Below are 24,189 nucleotides of genomic sequence, written 5' to 3'. Positions count from 1 at the left end.
GTTTGCTTTGCAACCGTTTTTGGCTCACTCAGGGATCCGTAGCTCCTTCTCCTCAGCTGTTCCTTGTCCAGCACTCCAAACCTCCTTATATTCCCCTCTCCCACTTCTCTGGTTGCCAGATATAGAGCTTCCTGCCTGGACTTCTATACTGACCCACTGGAGCTGTGTTGCTGCGTTCCCTGGTTGTTGTTCCAGAACGTTACCCTCTGGATCCCTGTTGGGCCTTTGTGGTCTGCTGTTGTCGCCCACCTGGGATTATATGTTTGTCTGTATTGTCTGTCCTCTCCTTGGTGTTTCCATCTTAGTGTCAGTGGTGCGGACTAGTGATCCCACCGCCCCGTTCACTACCTAGGGCTCATCTTAGGGAAAGCCAGTGTTTAGGCACGTGATCGGCGTACGGGTGAGGAACCCGTCTAGGGACGTCAGGGCAGTCAGGTGCAAGCCGCAAGGTGAGTCAGGGGTCACCACCTTTCCCTCTCCCTTGGGCAGGGCCTTCCCTTTTCCCTCCCTTTGCGTGATGCTGGTCATTACACTCCTATGGAAGCCGTACGTGCTTAATTTTTAACACACAGCATATGCAGTTTTGCCTAGTTTTTGTTACATAAATAATGACTCGGTGTAATTTTTCACGTGTTGTTGTTCATCTGAGGTTGTAGTTACCTAATTTAAGAACTATAGACCAGATTTTTTTTAATGTGCTGATACATAAACCATGAAATTCTAAGGTGTACTTAAAGGTATTTATTACTTAATATTTTGGTTGTAATGATTTATCAGGTGTATTTTTTTTCTTTAGATAATTTTCTCCCAATGAAGTGTTACAAAATTTACGTTCACAAGATGAGTAAGAACCAGAGTACTGTGGGCACAACAAACTACTTCAAGCGTAAGTCGGAATTTCCTTTCTTTCTACATTTTCCTATATTTTCACCCGTTTTCATTGTTACAGATTTAATGAAATGATGTTTAGAACTGTGTTTTCCAGGCCAATATTATAGCTACTGATATTGTAGACTGTATTTGCTGGCTAAGAGAGACAATTTACGGTATTTCTTCACTTTTCAAATTTCAGTACTAAACATTGAATTTTTTAGGATGGTGCTGTTAAGAGATAACATTGCCCTTTACCAAGTTCTCATACCTGTGGTAGATATGCCAGTGTATTTTGGTAGACATCTTTGTATTTTATTATCAACTATTGTATACATTTACCTAGTGTTATAATTGTTTGCATTCATTACCAGTACATGAAACAATAGCATTGCAGGTGAGTACAGAAAACTTTTCAGTAGAATATAGTATGAGAAAGTGGCAGTCTTCCTCACCTTCCAGTAGACTGTTGTTCCTTTTAACTTGCCTGCAAGCTCTCCATAATGTATTAAATGGTAGAGGGGTTGTCCAGGTTCAGAGCTGAACCCGGACATATCCCCATTTTCACCCAGGCAGCCCCCTGACTTGAGCATTGGAGCAGTTCATGCTCCGATGCTCTCCTTTGCCCTGTGCTAAATTGCGCAGGGCAAAGGCATTTTCTGGTGTTCCGGTGACGTACCGGGCTCTCCATGGGGCTGCCAGGCGGAGGCTTTCACCCAGCAGTGAGCACGGTGACGTCACCGGCACTGATGGGCAGGCTTTAGTGCTGCGCTAGTCTGTAAAACGGCTAGGGCAGCGCTAAAGTCCGCCCATCAGAGCCGGTGATGTCATCGAACACACTGCTGGGCGGAAGCCTCCACCCGACAGTGTGTTATTGTAAACGAAAGAGCCGTTGCCCTGTGCGATCCAGCGCAGGGCAAGGGAGAGCATCAGAGCATTAAATGCTCCGATGCTAACATCAGGGGGGGCTGCCTGGGTGAAATTATGGGTATGTCTGGGTTCAGCTCTAAACCAGGACAACCCCTTTAAGTACCTTTGGTAAAGGAAATAAGCCACTGCCCAATCCCTCTTCTCCCTAACATCTGCTGTTACAAGACAGTCAAGAGCCGCCAGACATAACAGATCATTTCATGATCCAATGAAATCAGTGGGTTTGGCCAACTTTCATCTAATCAGTATGGCCAGCTTTATGCTCTTCTCATAAAAGATTTTATTTTGCTAATATTAAAGTGTAACTGTCATAAGATCAAAAGATCTGTAATTACCTTATAATAACAGCTTTCATTAACACGTTAAGGACCCAGGATGAGAATGCTCATCCTAAAAGGCTGGTACTTAGTGCCCCGGTCCTTCCCCCCCCCCCTCCGGTGCCGCGATCAGCGGCAGAGATCCGGCTGTTAATAAAAGCCGGATCCGTGCTGCATCCACCAGCATCGTTTATAATGCAGATGCCGGTAGATTAACCCCTCATATGCCGCGGTCATTGCTGACCGCGGCATATGAGAGGTTTGCGCTCCTTCACCTCATCCATCAGGTCCCCGTGCTGCTGTGACGGGGACTCGATGGTTACCATGGCAGCCCCAAGCCAATCCAAGGCTTGGGGCCGGGCATGTATGGGCGACTGCGTTCCGATGTTCAGTTTTTATCGCGCGGTGCAATATGTCGGGTGATAAAAAACTTACTGTGGTACCCAGACCCGAACTTCTTCACTGAAGTTCGGGTTTGGGATCGGTGTTCTGTATATTTTATTTTCTATTATAACATGGTTATAAGGGATAATAATAGCATTCTTAATACAGAATGCTTAGTAAAATGTAGATTAAGGTGTTAAAAAAAAAAAAAAATTAACTTACCTGTTCCAATAGATCATGCAGTCGGCATCCTCTTCTTGCTTCTGTTAGGACCTGCAAAAGGACCTTTGGTGACATAATCGTACTCACCAAGTGGTGAGCGTGGTGACGTCAACGCAGGTCCTGCTGAATGAAGATAGAATCAAAGGTCCTTTTGCAGGTCCTGAAAGAAGAAGCAAGAAGAGGAAGCCGACTGCGCGATCAATTGGAACAGGTAAGTTTATTTTTTTATTTTTTAACACCTCAAGCTACATTTTACTAAGCATTCTGTATTAAGAATGCTACTATTTTCAGTTATAAGGGAAAATAACACAGGGAATACACTTTAATGGGGTCCGGGGTTGCTTTCATCCCTATCATCTCCTAGCAACCATGCGTGAAAATCGCACCGCATCCGCACTTGTTTGCGGATGCTTTCTATTTTCATGCAACGCACAAGTGATGCGTGAAAATCACCGCTCATGTGCACAGCCCCACTGAAGTAAATGGGTCCGGATTTAGTGCGTGTGCAATGCATTCACCTCACGCATTACACCCGCACGGAATTCTCGCCCGTGTGAAAGGGGCCTAACAGTATAATACAGCACAATACAGATGTATTGCGCTGCATTGAAACAGGGATCAGACCCTGAAATGTTGAAGTTCCAGAGTGGGACAAATAAAAGAAGTGAAAAAAATAAGTTTTACAATATTTTTTTTTAAAGTTTCAAGTAAAAAAAAAAAGCGTCCTTTTTCCAAAATAAAGTAAAACATTTTTAGGTATTGCCGCGTGTGTATTGACCAGCTCTATAAAAATATATCACATGAACCCCTTAGGTGAACACCGTTAAGAAAATAAAATAAAAACTGTGCTAATAAAGCAATTTCTTTTGTCACCTTACATCACTAAAAGTGCAACACCAAGCGATCAAAAAGGCATATGCCCCCCAAAATAGTACCAATTTAACCATCACCTCATCCCGCAAAAAATTAGCCCCTACCTAAGACAATCGCCTAAAAAATAAAAAATAACTATAGCTCTCAGAATATGGAGAGACTAAAACATGATTTTTTTTTTGTTTCAAAAATGCTTTTATAGTGTTAGGCTACTTTCACACTAGCGTTCGATCGGATCCGTTCTGAACGGATCCGATCATATTAATGCAGACGGAGGCTCCGTTCAGAACGGATCCGTCTGCATTAAAATGGCAAAAAAAAGCTAAGTGTGAAAATAGCCTCGGACGGATCCGTCCAGAATTTCAATGTAAAGTCAATGGGGGACGGATCCGCTTGAAGATTGAGCCATATTGTGGCATCTTCAAACGGATCCGTCCCCATTGACTTACATTGTAAGTCTGGACGGATCCGCACGCCTCCGCACGGGCAGGCGGACACCCGAACGCTGCAAGCGAGGCGAGCGGAGTGGAGGCTGAACGCCGCCAGACTGATGCAGTCTGAGCGGATCCGCTCCATTCAGACTGCATCAGGGCTGGACGGCTGCGTTCGGGTCCGCTCGTGAGCCCCTTCAAACGGAGCTCACAAGCGGACACCCGAACGCTAGTGTGAAAGTAGCCTTAAATGTAAGAAGAAGAAAAAGTAGACCTATTAGGTATCGCCACATCCATATCAACCTGCTCTATAAAAATACCACATAACCTAACCCCTCAAAAAAAAAGATTCTTAAAAACGGTGCCAAAAGCCATTTTTTGTCACCTTATATCACAAAAAGTGTAATAGCAAGCGATCAAAAAGTCATATACACCCCAAAATAGTGCCGATCAAACTGTCATCTCATCCTTCAAAAAATGAGCACCTACCTAAGACAATCGCCTAAAAAAATAAAATAAAATATGGCACTCAGACTATGGACACACAAAAACATGATTTTTTTGGTTTCAAAAATGATATTATTGTGTACAACTTAAATAAATAAAAAAAGTATATATTTTAGGTATCACCGCATCTGTAACAACCTGCTCTAAAAAACTTATAAAAATATCACATGACTTAACCCCACAGGTGATCACTGTAAAAAAAAAAATAAAAAAAAAAAAATAATGGTGTCAAAGCCATTTTTTGTAACCTTACATCACAAAAAGTGTAATAGTAAGCGATCAAAAAGTCATATGCACCCCAAAATTGTGTGAATCAAACCACAAAAAATGATACCCTGCCTAAGACAATAATCCAAAAAGTATAAAAACTATGGCTCTCAGCCTATAGAGACACTAAAACGTGATTTTCTTTTTGTTTAAAAAATTATTATTGTGTAAAACTTTAATTAAAATAAGTATACATATTGTACATCTCCACGTCCGTAACAACCTGCTCTATAAAAATATCACATGAACACCGTAAAAAAATAAAAAAAAAACGGTGTCAAAAGCCATTTCTTGTCACCTTACATCCCCCTCAAATGGGCACTGTAAAAAATAAAAAAATGTAAGTGTCAAAAAAGCCTTTTTTTGTCACCTTACATCACACAAAGTGTATTACCAAGCAATCAAAGAGTCATATGCACCCTAAAATAGTCTAATGAAACCGAAAATGAGCCCCTAAAAAAGACAGTCACCCAAAATGTAAAAAAAACTATGGCTTTCATTATATGGAGACACTAAAAAAAATGCTTTATTATCCAAAACTGAAACAAACAACCAAAAAATATTTGGTATTGTCACTTCCGTAACAACCTGGCTATAAAAAGACCACATGGTCTAACCTGTTAGATGAAAACTGTAAATAACAAAAAATAAAAACGATGCCAAAACTGCTATTTTTTGTTACCTTGCCTCACAAAAAGTGTAATATAGTGCAACCAAAAAGCATATGTACCCTAAAATAGTATGAACAAAACTGCCACCTTATCCTGTAGTTTCCAAAATGGGGTGCATCAGTGGGTCTTCAAATGTGACATGGCAGCTTAAAATTATTCCAGTGAAATCTGCCTTCCAAAAAACGTCACAATGCGTTGTTCCGGGAAGCGGGGACGGCCGGGGCGCGCTCGCGTCATCAGTGCGCCCGGCGTCACCCGTTCCCATGACAACCACAATAGGGCTGAGCGCCAAGCCGATCACTTGGCGCTCGGCTGCATCAGAACTCTGGAGTCATGTGATGCTGGACACGTCACATGACTCCACGAGCGCTCTATTTAAACAGGCCACAGATAGCCTGTTATTGAGGTCCTTCCTGCATGATACTCACCTTGTTTGTCTGTTCCTGCTTGGCTTCCGATTTCCCGTACGTCTCATCCCCTGGCCTTGGTATCACGATCGGCGTGACTATCACATGCGTGACACAAAGGGAGGGAAAGAGGAAGGCCCTGCCCAAGTGAGAGGGAAGGTGGTGACCCCTGACTCACCTTGCGGCTGGCACCTGGCTGCCCTGACGTCCCTAGACGGGTTCCTCACCCGTACGCCGATCACGTGCCTAAAACCCTGGCTTTCCCTAAGATGAGCCCTAGATAGTGAACAGGGCGGTGGGAACACTAGTCCGCACCACTAGCTCTAAAGGAAAACACCAAGGGGAGGACAGACAATACAGACTCAACATATAATCCCAGGTGGGCGACAACAGGAGACAACAAAAAGCCCAACAGGGATCCGGAGGGTAGCACTCTGGAACAACAACCAGGATTCACAGCTCCAGTGGGTCAGTATAGAAGTCCAGGCAGGAAGCTCTATAACTGGCAACTAGAGAAGTGTGAGAGGAGAATATAAGGAGGTTGGGAGTGGCAGACAAGAAACAGCTGAGGAGGAGAAGCTACGGATCCCTGAGTGAGACAAAAAGGATTGCAAGGCAAACACAGAAAACAATCACTAAGAAACAACGTGATCTTTAGACATAGAGCGCGCAGCCACCCGCTGCGACTTCCTGACCCCGGGTATAACGGAGTCAGACGTGGCTCTTGACACCCTCGTGACACTTGGTGTGCTCTCCTAGTTTGACTTCTGCTTGTCCTGATGATGCTCTGCTTGCTCCTCCGGTACCTTTTCTGCTCTCTAAGGGTTTGTTGACCAGTTGTCCCTTGTCGCTAGGACTTGCGAGGCAAGTAGGCAGGGACAGGGGTGAGGGTGGAGTTCAGTGGTCACTACCCCACCCCCTGTGTATGTGACAGAATAACAGGCCATCATTACCACTGTTATCATGAATCCTTTGGTTACCCTGACGGAGCATGTTTCTAATCTGACTCAGATGGTTCAGGAATAGGGAGGGGGGAACTCCGTTTACATGAGTCAGGACAGAGTGCCTCCACTCTGCATGTATCTAGTCATCATATGGAGCCTCAGATTAAGCTTCCTGAACCGTTCTTAGGTGACCGTAGAAAGTTGTTTTCTTTCAAAGAGAGTTGTAAACTTTATTTCAGATTACGCCCCTTGTCATCCGGTTCTGAGAGCCAGCGTGTGGGCATTGTAATCTCCCATCTCCAGGGAGATCCCCAGGATTGTTTTTTTTCCTTGCCTGCTGACGCTGGTTGTCTCAGCTCTGTCGAGGGGTTCTTCCAGGCTCTGGGTACCTTGTATGATGAACCTATCAGGGCCATGGTAGCTGAAACCGCTCTTAAGGCTTTGGTACAGGGAGACCAACCTGCCGAAGAGTATTGTACCTAGTTCCGGAGATGGTGTGTTCCTTCTGGCTGGAATGAACCAGCCCTAAAAAGCCAGTTCAGGTCAGGGTTGTCTGAAAATCTCAAAGACCTGTTAGTGAACTACCAGCTTCCTGAGACATTAGATGAGACCATGACACTCGCTGTTCGACTTGACAGACGTGTTAGGGAGAGACGGCAGGAACATTTGCTTTTTTCCCAGGAGGTGCTCCAGTCAGAGGTCTGTCCTGTGAACAGAGCCGATTTCTCTTCTCAGAAACCCATGCAGGTGTCACGGATGATATTGCAGATAGCTGGAAGTTATGGATAAACATCCGACTGGCTTGATCCCAAACTAAGGAGCATAAAGGTGACCCCTAAGAGCTCACCCTGACTGCTAAGCACATACAAGGGTCTCAGAGGTAGACGATTGCATGCCCTCGTACCTAGACTGTGTGACACTTGAAAACCCTATAACAGTGAGGGGACACTACCACCGGCTCCCTGCACTTAATACAGAGGGAGTCAGGGTCACCTAGCATCAAGCCAGCAAAGAAACACAATACAAGAAAGGACTTATCTGAACAAGCAGTAACAGAAGTCTCCAGCAGTGATCACTTTGATCCAGGAAGTAGTATAAACCGCAAAGTGAGGCAGTATGGGAGGGAATATAAAGGCAGGCAATTAGTGTGAATAGGTGACAGCTGGGAGAAGGAAAGGAGATTACAAAGTGAAACCAAAACAAAGAACATCATGCAAGAGGTACAGAAGAACGTCTGCCAGACCGTCTCAGAGAGCTGGCGGTGACAGCAGGTCGGGATGACTCATAGAGATCAGCGTAGATGACAAGGGGCTTGTTTCTATTATGGCGAGTCAGACCATTGGATAAACCAATGCTCCAATAAACCTTCTTCCGGTAACTCTACCAAGACAGGGGAGCTTAAGAACCAGGTATTTCCTAATGTGGTCAAGAACAAGTTATTAGTACCTATTACTGTCTCCTTGGGTATTAACAAATGTTCTGGTAATGCGTTCATTGACTCAGGTTCTGCTGCCAACTTTATTGATAGGAGATTTGCATTAAAGTTGGGTATTCCGATTTTGACACTACCCACTCCCATCCACATCATGGCTATCAATTCCCCCCTGGTGGGTGGTACTGTGAAGTATTCTACCCCGGAGATATCCTTGACTGTGGGGGTGTTTCACTCTGAAATGTGTTCTCTGTTGGTTCTAGAAAACTTACCAGTAGAGGTGGTACTAGGAATGCCTTGGCTCCAGTTACATAACCCCATTATTGACTGGATCAAGGGGGAATTAGTGAAATGGAGGGTTGAATGCGACTCGTGCTTGTTTGTAGTGCAAGCGGGTGTCTCAGCAGATTCTAATACATTGCCTTTACTCTTAAAGGAATATATGGATGTGTTCTCCTCCTCGAACTCCAAGTTGCTACCGCCCCATAGACCTTATGATTGCGCCTTTGAATTGGTAGAGGGGCCCAGATATCCCAAGGGACGTATCTATAATCTTTCCAGACCTGAACGCAAGGCCAGGGAAGATTATGTTGAAGAGAGTCTCAGCAAGGGACACATTAGGCCTTCTGTATCTCCTATGGGGGCGGAATTTTCCTTTTAAAAAAAGAAAGATGGAGGCCTCAGACCTTGCATCAACTACCGGGAGTTTAATAAGATTACTATTCTTGATTTGTTTAATCAGGTAATGGGGGCTTCCTGGTTCTCTAAAATTGATCTGAAGGGAGCATGTAACTTGGTTCGAATTAAGGAGGGAGACGAGTGGAAGACAGCTTTCAATACACCAGCTGGACACTTTGAATATCTTGTAATGCCTTTTGAACTCAGCAATGCGCCAGCTGTGTTTCAAAACTTTATGAATGATATTTTTAGAGAATTCTTGGGTAAATTTTGTAATTGTTTACCTTGATGATGATTAGATTTTTTTTCCCCTGATTATGAGAGTCATGTGTCTCATGGAAAACAAGTGTTGGAGGTTTTGAGGAAGAATCAATTGGTGGCCAAACAGGAGAAATGTGTTTTGGGGGTACAAGAGTGTCACACTGGTGACAGGTTTTAGAAGGTCTGAAAGATTATCTGCACATTAGTGATCTGACAGCCTCTTTTGGTTTTGTTTTCACTTTGTCTGTGTGTTGCTTGTATGTCCACACCTCCTGTTCAGGTGTGGATCATGTGACCTTTACCTCCCACTATTTAGTCTGATTTTACCCATCACTCCTTGCTCTGGATAGCTTCATTTGGCTTTTGGAAGAGCTGGAGTGTGGTTCTGTTCATCCATCAAAAATGATCCAAACATGGAGTAGACATATGGGGAATGTAAAGTATTACTATGTATTATAGAAGTAGAGAAATTGAAACTTGGAAATTTACTAATTTTTCCTTATTTTTGGTAAATTTTGTATTTTTTTATAAATAAAAATGATTTATTTTTTTACTCCATTTTACCAGTGTCATGAAGTATAATATGTGACGAAAAAAACAATCTCAGAATGGCCTGGATAAGTAAAAGCGTTTTTTAAGTTATTCACACATAAAGTGACACTGGTCAGATTTGCAAAAAATGGCCTGGTCCTTAAGGTGAAAATGAGCCCGGTCCTTAAGGGGTTAAAGAGGACGCCCAATCTTGGGCTTTTTCTCTGCTGACCGGATCACCGTGCCTCCGGTCGGTAGATGGACTCTTTAGAGCCTTGGGTCTTATCTATGATGACCCGAATTGGAACGATTCTGCTCTCCGTAGCCAATTCTGCCAGGGTCTCTCCTCTGAGAGACTGCAGGACGCATTGGCTTTTCATGAAAATCCTGAGTCATTGGAAGCAGCTATGTCCCTTGCTGTATGTCTTGATAGACGCCTGAGGGAGAGGTCTAGGGGTCCTCACCTTCAGGACGTACTGTCCAATAAGGGTACTGCTTCCTTTGACACTTATGTTGGAGAGACACGGGTGGTTGTGCCTTGTGATGAGCCTATGCAGTTAGGAGGAGCTACTCCTGGAACTACTGGCAAAAGCTTGGGTCATGTGAAAGGAGTCTGCTTTTGTTGTGCCAAGAAGGGACATTTTGTGAATATTTGTCTGTACTTGCAGCATCAAGGTGTAAAAAAAAAAAAGAAAAAAAAAGTTTTATCCCCAAATTACTATTGGTAGTGTGGGTGGGGAGCAAGAAAACCTACTTTTGTCTTTTACTGGTAGTACCTGTTTTCTCCTGTCTGCCAAGGTGGCGCTAGAGTCCAAAACTGTGAAAATCGAAGCATTTATCGACAGTGGGGCAGGAGTTAACTTGATTGATGGACAGTTTGTACGCATTCACAGGTTGGCTACTAATGCATTAGAGAATAGTATTTCTGGCTTTGCAATTGACTCAGCACCTCTAGCCCAAAAATGCCTGTCGCAGGTATTGAATGACACTCATTTAAGAGTGGGTGATTTGCATCAGGAATCTATCTCCTGTTATGTGTTGGAGGGTCTGCCTGCTCTGTTGGTGTTGGGCTTACCATGGTTAAGCAAACATAACCCTAACATCGATTGGCAAACGAGACAGATTCTCGGATGGAGTGATTTTTGCATGGACAACTGTCTTGATGCATCGTTCTCTATGGTTACCACTAAAACTGTACCCTCGTTAATTTCTAAATTTTCTGATGTGTTTTCTGAGAGTTGTAATCAGGAGTTGCCTCCGCACCGGGAGTATGACTGTCCCGTCAATCTTATTCCCGGAGCTAAATTGCCCAAATCTCGGTTGTATAATCTTTCAGAACCCGAAAGAAAGGCTATGCGAGAGTATATCACGAGAGTTTGGCAAAGGGACATATTAGACCATCCAAGTCCCCAGTGGCTGCTGGATTTTTCTTTGTAAAGAAAAAGGATGGTACCCTGAGACCATGTCTGGACTTCCGTGAGCTCAATCATATTACCGTCCATGATTCTTACCCCCTTCCTTTGATTCCGGATTTGTTTAGTCAAATTGTCGGTGCCAAGGTGTTCTCTAAATTGGATCTGAGGGGGGCATATAATCTGGTAAGGATCAAGGAGGGGGATGAGTGGAAGACTGCATTTAATACCCCTAAGGGTCATTTTGAAAACCTGGTCATGCCCTTTGGGTTAACCAATGTTCCTGCGGTTTTTCAACACTTTGTCAATGAAATATTTAATCATCTGGTGGGGAGGTTTGTCGTTGTATACCTTGATGACATACTAATTTATTTGCCTAATATGGAGACTCATCAGGATCATGTGAGACAGGTGTTACAGATCCTAAGAGAGAATAAGTTGTATGCTAAGATGGAAAAGTGTGTATTTGCTGTACAGGAAGTGCAATTTCTGGGTTACCTGCTCTCATCCTCAGGTTTTCGTATGGATCCCGAGAAGGTCCGTGCCGTGTTGGACTGGGATCGCCCCGAAAATCTGAAAGTGCTTATTTACTACCGTAAATTTATCTTGAACTATTCATCGGTGGTTAAACCTTTAACAGACATGACTAGGAAGGGTGCTGATAATTCTATCTTGTCTGATGTTGCATTACACCCCTTTTCTGCTGTGAAAGAATGTTTTGCATCTACCCCTATTCTGGTGCAACCGGATGTGTCTTAGCCATTTATTGTTGAGGTTGACGTGTCTGGGGTAGGGGTAGGAGCAATATTGTCACAGGGTCCTTCGCCCAGTAAATGGCGCCCATGTGTATTTTTCTCTAAAAAACTCTTGACTTCTGAAAATAATTATGATGTGGGGAATAGGGAATTGCTGGCCATTAAGTTGGCATTCGAGGAATGGCGGCATTGGTTGGAAGGAGCAATTCATCCTTTTACGGATCACAAGAATCTGGCCTACTTGGAATCGGCTAAGTGACTAAACCTAAGGCAGGCCAGATGGTCATTGTTTTTCACCAGATTTAACTTTATCGTCGCTTACCGCCCTGGGGTTAAGAACGTCAAGGCGGATGCTTTGTCATGTAGCTTTCCTGGGGGTGGTGAGTCTAATGACCCTAGTCCCATTTTATCTGAAGGGGTGGTTATATCCGCTCTTTATCCTGATCTCGAGGCCAGGGTGTTGGAGGCACAGGAGGATGCTCCGGACTCTTGTCCTCAGGAGAAGTTGTTTGTTCCCTCCGAATTACGTCACAAGGTGTTCGAGGAACATCACTGTACAGTGCTTGCTGGGCACCCTGGGAGTAGATCGACTGTCGATCTCATCTCTCGCAGATTCTGGTGGCCGGGGTTCCGTAAGTGTATTGAGGACTATGTGTCAGCCTGTGGTACCTGTGCACGTGCTAAGGTGACACATACTCGGCCTTCCAGATCTCTGCTTCCATTGCCCATCCCGTCCAAACCTTGGACCCATTTGTCCATGGGTTTTATCACGGATTTACCGAATTCTTTAGGAAAGACTGTAATTTTGTGGTTGTCGATCGTTTTAGTAAAATGGCACACTTTATTGCATTACCTAGTCTACCCAATGCTAAAACTCTTGCGCAGGTGTTTGTCGACAACATCGTAAAACTACATGACATTCCCTCTGATGTGGTGTCCGATAGAGCGACTCAGTTTGTTTCCAGATTCTGGAGAGTGTTCCGTACTCGTCTGGGTGTACAATTGTCCTTCTCTTCGGCTTTTTATCCTCAGTCGAACAGACAGACAGAGCGCACTTATCTGGAGACTTACTTGAGATGTTTTGTTTCAGAGAATCAGGAAGAGTGGTCTTCATTTTTGTCGTTAGCTGAGTTTGCTATAAATAACCGTAGACAGGAATCCACTAAGTCGCAGTTTTTTTGTGGCATATGGGTTCCATCCACAGTTTGGTACATTTTCTGGTCCTCATAATTCTGGCATTCCTGAGGAGGAACGATTTGCTTCTTCTTTGTCTTCTATTTGGCGGAAAAATCCAAAATAACCTGGAAAAGATGAGCAACAGGTATAAGCGTGCGGCTGACAGGAAACGTATGAGTGGTCTGGACCTGAGAGTTGGTGATTCTGTGTGGCTGTCTACAAGAAACATTAAACTTAAGATACCTTCTTGGAAGTTGGGACAAAGATTTATTGGTCCATATAAGATCACTGCCATTGTTAACCCTGTAGCCTTCCGTCTTGAACTTCCTCAGGCATTGAAAATCCATAACGTTTTTCATAAATCGTTGTTAAAGAAATGTGTTGAACCTGTTGAGCCGTCCTCCTTGCCTCCTGCTCCTGTCATGGTGAACGGCAATTTAGAATTTCAGATCAGCAGTATTCGTTCATTGGGGAGGGTATGGACCAGAGGAGAGGATGTGGGTTCCAGCGACCGATGTTCATGCTAGTTGTCTGGTGAGAGCATTCCACAGAGCTCATCCTGATAAGGTCGGTCCTGCGTGCCCGGAGGTCACCCGTAGAAGGGGGGGGGGGAGGTACTATCACACCGGTGACAGGTTTTAGAAGGTCTGAAAGATTATCTGCACATTAGTGATCTGACAGCCTCTTTTGGTTTTGGTTTCACTTTGTCTGTGTGTTGCTTGTATGTCCACACCTCCTGTTCAGGTGGGGATCATGTGACCTTTACCTCCTACTATTTAGTCTGACTTTACCCATCACTCCTTGCACCGGATAGCTTCATTTGGTTTTTAGAAGAGCTGGAGTGTGGTTCTAGTTGAAGTCCTGTTCATCCATCAGCCTCAGAAGTTAAGTATTACGCTTGTTGTATTTTGTATTCCCCCCCACCTTTGTTGTGTACTAGGCCTCAGCGAGACGCTGGTTCCTTCACCAGGGAAGGAGCGGGTTGTCTCTGCCCTGTCATTACCATTAGGGCATCCGAGGGCCACCAGGGTTTTCTAGGTTCCTGTGTATGGTCATCTCTACCATCGAGTAGTGCCCATATGGATAGGAGTTAGGGCGAGGAGCAGGGTTTTTTAGGTGGTGACCCTTTTCCTTCCCTAGCGGTGAGGCCTAGTGTCTTTTTCCTTCCTTCTTGTTGTCTTTTGGTGTTCTCCCCTACTACATCCGTGACAAATAGATTCTGTATCTTGGGTATGTCCTCACTCCCCATGCTTTTAAAATGGATCATAGCAAGGTATTGGCAATTTTGGACTGGATAAGGCCGTCATCCTTAAAAGAATTACAACGTTTTTTAGGATTTGCTAATTATTACTGTAGATTTATAAAAAAAAAATTGGCAATTGCTAGGCCCTTGACCGACCTCACCAAAAAAGGGGATGGACCTAGATAACTGGTCTGTTGAGGCTACTGAAGCATTTGAAAAACTTAGGAAGGCTTTCAGCTGTGCCCCAGTTTTGATTCAGCCGGATCAAGAGAGACCTTTTATTGTGGAGGTGGATGCATCTGAGGACGGAGTGGGGGCAGTCCTCTCTTAAGGTCCTGCTAGTCTTACCAATTTAAGGCCTTGTGCCTTCTTTTCCAAAAAATGTTTTCCAACTGAGAGAAATTATGATGTGCAGAATCGTGAATTGCTGGCCATTAAAATTATGTTTTTTGAGTCTGCTAAGAGGTTGAATCCCCGCCAATGGGCATTGTTTTTCACACGCTTTAATTTCTCCATCACTTTCAGGCCAGGAAGTAAGAACGTGAAGGCAGATGCCTTATCTCTGAGTTTCTGTGCGATCCAGCCGACAGACGCACCGCCTGAAACCATATTGCCAGCTAGTGTCTTTTTAGCAGCCGTGTCCCAAGATCTTATGGCTCTTATTAAGGCAGAACAACATCTGGCTCTGGCACTCACACCAACAGATAAGTTGTTTGTTCCTGAACAGTTCCGTCTCCGGCTGTAGGGTGAGTGTCCTGACTCTGTTTTGTGTGGACATCCGGGTATCAAGAGTACTAAAGAACTGGTGTCCAGGTCTTAATGGTGGCCCACCCTGTTCAAGGATATCAAGTCCTATGTGTTGGCCTGCGAGGTGTGTGCCAGGTCCAAAACCCCTAGGACTCATCCTGCTGGTGAACTGCAACCCCTACCCATTCCCAGTAGACCCTGGTCCCATATTTCTATGGACTTCATCACAGATCTGCCACCTGCTGAGGGTAAAACTGTGGTTTGGGTAATGGTCGACAGATTCAGTAAGATGGTACTTTTTTTTTTTCCCCCTTGCTAAACTTCCTAATGCTAAGACTCTGGCCTCTGTATTTGTGAAACAAATTGTACGTTTGCACGGTGTACCCGAGAACATTGTGTCTGATAGGGGTGTTCAGTTTGTGTTGAGATTTTGAAGAGACTTCTGTCAGAGGTGCCAAATCTCATTGTCCTTCTCGTCTGCCTATCATCCTGAGAGTAACGGGCAGACAGAGCGACTTAATCAGTCTGTGGAACAATTTTTCAGGTCATATGTCTCTGGTGATCAACAGATATAGGTTAAATACCTTCCTTTGGCAGAATTTGCGATTAACAACCATGTTAATTCCTGGTGTCTCCCCATTCTTTTGGAACTACGGTTTCCATCCTCGTTTTCATTCTGGGTCATCTGTCTCCTCGTCTAACGCTGAGGCGGATAAGGTCTCATCTGAACTGTGCACAGTTTGGGCCCGGGTTCAGAGAAGGCTCAAAATAATCAAAAAATCAAAGCAAATAAGAGACATTCTAGGGGGGTGGATTTTCAGGTTGGGGATCAGGTGTGGTTGTCCTCTAAGAATGTGCCTCTTAAGATGGCCTCCAAAAAGTTTGCACCTTGTTTTATAGGTCCATACGAGATTACGGAGGTAATCAATCCAGTGTTGTTTAGATTAAGGTTACCTGATTCGTTCCACATCCATGATGTCTTCCATAAATCTCTGCTGAAAAGACATGTTTCTCCTGTGGTTTCTTCACAGCCCGCTCCGCCGCCAGTACTGGTTAATAATTCTGAGGAATTTGTGGTTTCAAAAATTTTGGATGTTAGGAAAGTCTGCAACTCCCTACAGTATCTGGTACACTGGAAAGGCTATGGACCGGAGGAAAGGTCCTGGGTACCAGCTAAGGATGTTCACGCCACTAGGCTTGTCAAAAAATGTCATATTGAACATTCTGAGAAGCTGTCGCCTGGGGCCTTGGGTCCGGTGGTGCCGCGTAAAAGGGGGGGGGTACTGTCCGGGAAGCGAGGATGGACGGGGTGCGCTCGCTTCATCAGCGCGCCCCGCGTTGCCCGTTCCTATGACAACCGCAATAGGGCTGAGTTCCAATCTGATTACTCGGTGCTTGGCTGCATCAAAACTCTGGAGTCATATGACGCTGGCCACGTCACATGACTCCACCAGCGCTCTATTTAAACAGGCAATCTGTGGCCTTCCTGCATGATACTCACCTGGTTTGTTTGTTCCTGCGTGGCTTCCAATTTCCCATCCGTCTAGACCTCTGGTCTTGGCGTGCTCTCCTGGTTTGACTTTGGCTTGTCTTGACGATTCTCTGCTTGCTTCTACGGTACCTTTTCTACTCTCTCGATTTTGACGCGGCTTGTTTGACCTTTCTGTTTGTGTTGTTTGTCTTCCCTGCACTATCCTAGCTAAGGATTTGTCGACCAATTGTTCTTGTCACTAGGATTTGCGAGGCAAGTAGGCAGGGACTGGAGTGAGGGTGGAGTTCAGTGGTCACTACCCCACCCCCGTGTATGTGACAAACCATATGGCGTTCCTTTCCTTCTGCGCCCTGCCATGTCCGTACAGCATCTTACGACCACATATGGGGTGTTTCTGTAAACTACAGAATCAGGGTTGTGTTTGGCTATTTAACCCTTGCTTTGTTACTGAAAAAATTGGATTAAAATGGAAAATATGCCCAAAAAGTGAAATTCTGAAATTTCATCTCCATTTTCCATTCATTCTTGTGGATCACCTAAAGGGTTAACAAAGTTTGTAAAAATCAGTTTTGAATACCTTGAGATGTATAGTTTCTAAAATGGGGTAATTTTTTGGGGAGTTTCTACTCCAGTGGTGCATCAGGGGGTCTTCAAATGTGACATCGCAACTTAAAATTATTCCAGTGAAATCTGCCTTCCAAAACCATATGGCGTTCCTTTCCCTCTGCACCCTGCCGTGTGCCCGTACAGCAGTTTATGACCACATATGGGGTGTTCCTATATACTACAGAATCAGGAAAATAAATATAGAGTTTTGTTTGGCTGTTAACCCTTGCTTTGTCAGCAGAAAAAAATTGATTAAAATTGAAAATCTGCCAAAAAAGAGAAATTCTGAAATTTCATCTTCATTTTCCATTAATTCTGGTGGAACACCTAAAGGGTTAACAAAGTTTGTAAAATCAGTTTTGAATACCTTGAGGGATGTAGTGTCTAAAATGGGGTAATATTTATGTGGTTTATATTATGTAAGCCTCACAAAGTGACTTCAGACCTGAACTGGTCCTTAAAAAGTGGGTTTTGGAAATTTTATGAAAAATTTCAAGATTTGCTTCTAAACTTCTAAGCCTTCTAACGTTCCCCAAAAATAAAATGGCATTCACAAAATGATCCAAACATGAAGTAGACATATGGGGAATGCAAAGTAATAACTATTTTTGGAGTTATTATTATCTATTATTTTTGTTAAATTTGGTATTTTTGTATAAATAAAAATGACATTTTTTGACTCAATTTTACCACTATTATGAAATACAATATATGATGAGAAAACAATCTCAGAATGGCCTGGATAAGTAAAAGCATTTTAAAGTTATTACCACATAAAGCGACACGTGTCAGATTAGCAAAAAATGGCCTGGTCCTTAAGGTAAAAAAAATGGCAGGGTCCTTTAGGTGTTAATGTCCCCTGTCCCTTTCCACTGCTCGCGTAAAATACAGTTGCTATGCGCTTGTCTGTCTCCGGCTAAGAAAACAGGAAGACGGAGGGGCAGTCCTTCACACTGCATACCTGTATTAGGCTTTAGAGAGAGGAGGCGTGTCTCTCAGTAATACAATATGGAGCTGCTGGCTACAGCAAGTGTGTATGGTAAGTGAGGGAAAGCAGTTTTGGCCTCAGAACTGGCAGAGGTCCTCATATTGTAAATTTTTAAACAGTCTAAAGGGAAAAACTCAAGGAAAACAGTGGTATGTGAAGAAACTAAAGATTGCTTTTTGCATAATGCTGCTGCAGCAATAACATATAATAAAATAGATTTTTTTATGAAAACATCATGGTTACACTTTACAGGTGTGCTCTCTTTTCAGCAAGTGGCATTTATTATGTAGAGAAAGTTAATACCAGGCACTTTCTAATGTATTGTGACTGTCCATATTCCCTCCATTGCATTATTCACTGCTCGTTTCCATGGTTACAAACCACCCTGCTATCCATCAGTGGTGGTAGTGCTTGCACAATATAGGAAAAAGCACTAGCCTATGCGCAGAGCGCATGGTCCCAGCCAGCATTGAGGCTGACACATTCTCCTATAGTGTGCAAGCACGACCACCGATGATGGATTGCAGTGTGGTCTGTAACCATGGAAACGAGCAGTGTATCATGTGATGGAAAAATTAATCCAGCCAGCAAAGGAAGCAATATGGGTGATAACAATACATTAGTAAGGGTACTTTCACACTTGCCACAAAGGATTCCAGCAGGCAGTTCCATCGCCGAAACTGCCTGCCGGATCCGTCAAACTGATGGCATTTGTCAGACGGATCAGGATCCTGATCCGTATGACAAATGCATTGAAATGCTGAATCCGTCTCTCCGGTGTCATCTGGAAAAAAAGATCCAGAATTTTTATTTATTTTTCACATTTTTTGCGGTCTGAGAATGCACAGACCACAATGCTGGATCCGTTTTGCCGGAACAATCGGGGCAGGATCCGGCATTAATGCATTTCAATGGGAAAAAATGCAGGCATTCCGGCAAGTGTTCCAGAATTTTGGATGGAGATATTATCTCCATCCTGAAAAAGGCAAAAAGACTGAACTGAAGACATCCTGATGCATCCTGAACAGATTGCTCTCCATTCAGAATGCATTAGGATAAAACTGATCAGTTCTTTTCTGGTATTGAGCCCCTAGGATGGAACTCAATGCCGCAAAAGAATAATGCTAGTATGAAAGTGCCCTAAGTGCCTTGTATTAACTTTCTCTACATGATAAATGCCACTTACTGAAGTGAGAGCACACCTTTAAGCTTGTTGATACCTATGACTCTGCAAGTGTATGTTGTTATAAATGGTATGGATAGTACATGACATCTGCATCACTCCATTTCAGCTTTATTTAGCATAGGACCAAGAAATCTCACAGTGATGAATGTTACTGTCAGCTCAGTTCTCCTGAAATGGGATCCATTTGATCTTCTTGAATGTCAAGGAATTTTAAAAAACTGGGTTATCAACAGAAAAGATCATGCAACCAATGTCTCAAATGGTAATATAACATATTTTATGTTTAAAGGATATGTCCACCTTCAAAAACATTTCATAATATATACACATATAGAGATATAATTGGGTTCATTTATCAAACTGGTGTAAAGTAGAACTGGGTTAGTTGCCCATAGCGACCAATCAGATTCCACCTTTCATTTTTGACAGCTCCTTTGGAAAATAAAAGGTGGAATCTGATTGGTTGCTATTGGTTTACTTTACACCAGTTTGATAAATCTCCCCCATAATGTATATAAAAAGTTGTGTTACATTGGAAATACACTGCATTACTTGTTTTTAATTGATGCTGAGTTGCAAATCAGAGTTGACTTTACACATCTGTTGAAAACTTGACAAGCTTTGTTGATCTCCTATAATGGAGTGGTAAAGATGGATTTACCTATATCAGATCAATGTGCAGTAACTTGTTTTAATCATGTTCTGTGCAGCAAGGAATTGTTGGAAGATCTGAGCACTTTAACCAGCAGAATTGAAAATGCAGCTCTGGAGTACAAAAAGGGATCAGTGGAACATAAGTAATACAATGTATATTGAAAGTTGCTAAAACTGGGGGTGGAAGGATAGGGGGTTGTTTATCTGTTTATGTACATTTTGTACTGAAATTTTATTTTTAACTGATTTGGTTCCAAAATGTGATTATTTTTTTAAAGTTGCTACAAAAATTGTTATGCAGATTAAATGAGCTTCCAGCTCCTTGTATATTTTTTTTTTCTTTTTGCTAAAAGGTTAGAATGTTTTGAAAAATAACAAAGGGAGTAATACTCACGCTACTGATCCCCCACTGCTTCTGTACTTCCTCCTAGGTTCCCCCACCTCTGTATACTAGCCTCCATCCATGATATTTCAATATAGATATATGACTGCTGCAGCCAACTGCTGGATGTAGCGTTGACATCCCTGATGTTCTCTGTAGACAGTGATTGGCAGCAGTCCTTGTCAAAATGTCATTGCTGATGGCCAGGATACAGGGACTGGAGCATAACCAGGGCCGTCTTTAATATTGATTGGACCCTGGGCAAAAATGTACTTGGGCCCCCTGGATCCCGCCTTCCCACACCTTAGCAGGCAATCATGCCCTCCACCACAACACACACACAAAAAATCCACACATCTGGTAGAGTACAGTGAATGACTGTAAATATTTTCAGTTCTGAAGACTCCACCCACAGTATACAGCCCCCCCCCCCACAGTATACAGGCCCCCACACAGTATACAGCACCCCACTATACAGTACTTTACAGTATATTAGCATAACAGCCCATGTCACCTTTTTCTGATGTAATCTTCACAAAAAAAGCTCCAAACTTCTACTGCAACACTCCTGTTAGGACCTGTGATGACCTCATAGCCATGTGACCAGTAATATTGCTAGGTTACTGGTCACATGGTGATGATGTCATCTAAGGTCCTAGATCACATTCACAGCTCTAACAGTACAATGCCTGGACTCAGTGCCGGCAGGCATGGCAGCACCCCCTGTGTAGCTGACACCCGGGGCAGTGGCTAGCAGGGCCCGGGGCAGCTGCCCCTTTTGCCCCTTGGTAAAGACGGCCCTGAGCATAACCCGGGAAGTGTTGGCACAGAAGTGGATTAGAGATTGGTAAGTGAGTTTTACTATATCTGTTATTTCAAATTATTCTAAGCTTTTGGTAAAAAAAAAATTCAAGTGGCTTAATAGCCAATTTAATTCTATGTCACTGTAAAATAATGGAATATAATTTTTTTTATAAGGATCGTATTAGGACATTGAGTTTTGATGTTCTGGTCAATCTATAGTTAAAGGGGGTGTCAAATACCAGTAAAAAAGTCCTTAATTGTTTTACAAATATAAATTTTCATAAGTGTGCCTTATTTTGCTAGAAGTGGTGCTTCTGCTGTGTATGTGATGATGTTCTGACACAGGTAGAGAACTTCCTTCTCATCCCTGTGTTTCGGTGACATGAAGAAGGCACAGGCTGTCTGGTTGAGTTTGTTAGCTAAGCCAGTCCTCTTCTCTCTCTCTCTATGTCAGCCGTGACTGGCTTAGCTAATCAACTGCACCAGACAGCCTGTGCCTTCTTCACGTCACCGAAACACAGGGATGAGAAGGAAGCTCTCTACCTCTACCTGTAATAGCTCCTTTATCACATTACCAGCACATAGGGAGGGGAAGGAGGGTCTTTGCCTGTGTTGGAACATCATCACTTACACAGCAAAAGCTCCATTTATGGGATCACGCAACAGGAAGTGAAATTAAAGAGGTTGTGTCACTTCAGCAAATGGCATTTATCATGTAGAGAAAGTTACACTTACTAATGTATTGTTATTATCCTTATTGGTTTCTTTGCTGGCTGGATTCATTTTTTCATCACATTATACACTGCTCGTTTCCATGGTTATGATGATCCTGCAGTCCAGCAGCGATGGCCAAGCTTGCACAGGAGAAAATGCAGGTCACACTGGTGGCCAGGACTGTGGGAGCTCACATAGGCTGGTGATTTTTTTTCTATAGTGTGCAAGCACGACCACTGCTACTGGATGGCAGGGTGGTCATAGCCATGGAAATCAGCAGTGTATAATGTGATCAGAGCCTACAAGATACAAAGTGGCATGGTGCTTTTCTAATGCTGCTGCCATTTCATTCATGCAATCTCAAGAAGGAAACATATCCTAGTGATGTGCCATCAATGCCTGTGATTGCCTGAAGGCATTTAATTCAGTTTCTAGTGTTTCATCTTTATTTTTCCTACTAGCTAAAGGACTGGGCTTCGCACGGGTATATTTAATCTATTTCATTTAATGTTTGTGTGTGTTGTTAAAAGATAGACAGTATCCACTATAACAGTTACATCTACAGTACCCCGCCCCCAAAACAGTGACCTCCACAGCCCCCATCCCTTAACACTGACCGCACCCCCACAGTGCCCCATCTCCTTAAAATGGGACCTTCACAGCAGCCCACCCCCTTAACTTTGACCTTCACAGCAGCCTGCCCCTTTAATAGTGAGTTCCCCAGCATCCCACCCACTTGACAGTGACCTGCACAGGGACCCACCACCTTTAAAGCTGACCTACAGCGGTGAAGAAAAATGGCTGGGTTGTTATGGAAATCTGGTGTAAAACTGTGTGTATGTGGAGACTAAAGGCCTGCGAGCTTCTATTGGCTGATAAGGGACATGTGACCGTGTGTATGGCAGTTGGGATATGAAGAGAAAGACCTGCAGACTTCTATTGGTTAATGTATTTTGGGGGAATATCTCAGGAACGGTACATGCTAGAGAGCTGAGCTAAAACCTTAGCTGGTCTAAAACCTGACACATGATATACCTGTGTGCCAAATTTCGTGATTGTAAATGCGACGGAGTGGATTCCTTTAGCGGGCATGCACACATACACACACAAACATATACTCAGCTTTATATATTAGATGTATAGCAGAACAGGAGGGACTGGGAACTTAAAGTGGCCCTGTAAAAATTGACTGATAGAAGGTGGGGCAACACAAGAAGGCAGGAACAACAGAAGTACAAGGGGCCAACACTACAGTACTAGTGCAGCACAAAATACGGTCCCAGCAGAACCAAATACCACAGTGTAGCACTAAATAGTACTGCCCCAGTCACAGTATTCAACTGTATCTCTGTCCTGAGGATGGTGATTCAGTTGAATTCAGGAGGACACTACCCCTAGCATTAATTAATGCTGTGAGCATCAGGCTGATATGAACCTGGCCATGAGGGGGAGCTTTGGTGGCCCCCTGGGCATCGGCCCCCCAGAAAAATTCCCTGTAAGGTCTATGGCTGGTTCACCCCTGTAGCACAGCATGTCAGTGATGTCCCCAAAAATGACAAATAAAATAAATTCTAAGCATTTAAGCAGTTCTGAACTGTACTTATGAAAAATAAAACTGTATATAGTAAAATTTTAGGAGATATTTGCATTATGCAGGTGGCATTAAGTAACACATGCTGCAAATATAAGATGGATGATGTTCACCTTTTTTTTTATTGTTTTTCTGTTTTGCCTTGAAATGTTCTACATAAATATTTCAGAGACTTATGAAAGCTCATCAGTGACTCAATACCTTGTGGAAGGATTACCTCATGGGTTCAATTACACCTTTGAGGTTAAGGGAATTACTGTCTTTGGAGAGCAAACTGGGAGCAGTTTTAAGTCTGTATCCAGCCCTTGGATAGGTAACAAACAATACCATTTTCTGATTTCTAATGTAAGATAGAAATATATTTCTTATATTTTTAGAAAAGAAAATAAACATGGCCCAATTTCCTTACATTTTTATATGCACTATACATAATTGTTATAATTATATAAGTTTGGAAACATATATGGTGACCAAGTAATTTAAAGGGGTTATTCAAGTATATAAAATGAATGGCCTATTCATGGGATAGGCCTTGAATATAAAACTGGTGGGGGTGTAACTCCCCACTACCCACAATGATCAGCTGTTTGAAGGAGCTGTAAGACTCATGCGAGCACTGCAGCCTCTGCATTGCTTACATCAGACTTTACACACTGTACTTGTGCTTGCAGCAACTCTATTTGGTACTGCAGCTTTGTACCAATTAAGTGAGTC

General features: G+C 43.3%; 1 protein-coding gene across 2 annotated transcripts in view; it reads left to right on the top strand.

Moving 5' to 3' along the window:
* Positions 1-24,189, top strand: part of IL12RB1 (interleukin 12 receptor subunit beta 1) — a 253,753-nt gene that overhangs the window by 202,014 nt on the left and 27,550 nt on the right. For both annotated transcript variants that reach the window (XM_044280404.1, XM_044280414.1), the window contains 3 exons: positions 797-886; positions 19,437-19,592; positions 23,645-23,788. In XM_044280404.1, coding sequence (XP_044136339.1) covers positions 797-886; positions 19,437-19,592; positions 23,645-23,788 — 390 coding nt within the window. The remainder of the gene's footprint in view (positions 1-796; positions 887-19,436; positions 19,593-23,644; positions 23,789-24,189) is intronic.

Source organism: Bufo gargarizans, chromosome 1, assembly GCF_014858855.1.
Source record: "Bufo gargarizans isolate SCDJY-AF-19 chromosome 1, ASM1485885v1, whole genome shotgun sequence".
In the NCBI taxonomy this organism is placed as follows: Eukaryota; Metazoa; Chordata; class Amphibia; order Anura; family Bufonidae; genus Bufo; species Bufo gargarizans.
Note: the sequence above shows the minus strand (reverse complement) of the source record. Positions and strands in the feature narration are given on the sequence as shown.